At 40.4% G+C, this 895-nt stretch overlaps 1 protein-coding gene across 1 annotated transcript in view; it reads left to right on the forward strand.

The window, feature by feature from the left end:
- Window positions 1-262: 262 nt before the first annotated feature.
- The window catches only part of CLCA2 (chloride channel accessory 2), a 31,617-nt gene continuing 30,984 nt past the window's right edge, over window positions 263-895 (forward strand). Inside the window, 1 exon segment of the mRNA XM_015595076.1 lies at window positions 263-448. Within this exon segment, the coding sequence (XP_015450562.1) occupies window positions 263-448 (186 nt within the window).

Here is an 895-nt window from a genome sequence, read left to right on the forward strand (position 1 = left end):
GAAAGAAGTGGAAGATTTCTTGCCCAACCGTGATTAAGGAGAAAGCTCAGCCAAAGAACAGGGAAGTATGGCATTGCTTAGAGAAAAAGGACTTGTAAAGGCAGGTCTCAGATAGACCCATTCCAGATTTTGTGAAGAAGACACCTCTTTCATCACAAGTTCTAGGACTTTTCAAGTTCAAGAAGAAACTATGTTTCCCATTGACAACCTGGCACAATGTACCCAGCAGGACAAGTGTGAGTAAACCAGAGGCTTCTCTAACATGACCCACAGGGACAATGCAGGTCCTGTTTGCAGCCTGAAGCTTGTGACTCTCCTGGTTGCCTTAGGTGCAGAATTCCTAGTACTGGTAACCAGAGTGCAGCTTCAAGACAATGGGTATAATGGAATACTTATTGCAATCAATCCTCAGGTATCCGAGGATCAGAACCTCATCCCAAACATAAAGGTGAGTGGCAAGTATGAAGTCAAAACCATTATCCCATTAGAAAAGACCTTTAGGAGGTCTTTAGGAGACCTTTAGGAGGCTGTAGCCTCCTTTAAGGAGCTAACAACACTGCCTGCTTTGTAGCATGAGCAGTAAAGAGAGCAGTGTTTCTTAAAGATTGCATCAAAAATTATAATTACGGCCAAGCCAGTTTGTTCACCTAATTCTCTGTAGTCTCAGATCATAGACTATTGATCTAGTCCTCTTTTATTTGTTGTTGTTGGTTACTATTAACTTTAGAGTTTTTGTTTTCCAACATGATTATTTTGGGGGTAGCAACTTTAAAAATAATACATTGTGGCAACGAAGACAAGATGTTTGATTGATGAATAAGCATGATTTAAAATCACGTCATTGGATTCTATCCTGAGGGTAAGAATTCTCAGACAGAAAGAATGAGAGTCTGGA

The sequence above is a fragment of the Pteropus alecto genome, unplaced genomic scaffold (genome assembly GCF_000325575.1).
Source record: "Pteropus alecto unplaced genomic scaffold, ASM32557v1 scaffold25, whole genome shotgun sequence".
NCBI lineage: Eukaryota > Metazoa > Chordata > Mammalia > Chiroptera > Pteropodidae > Pteropus > Pteropus alecto.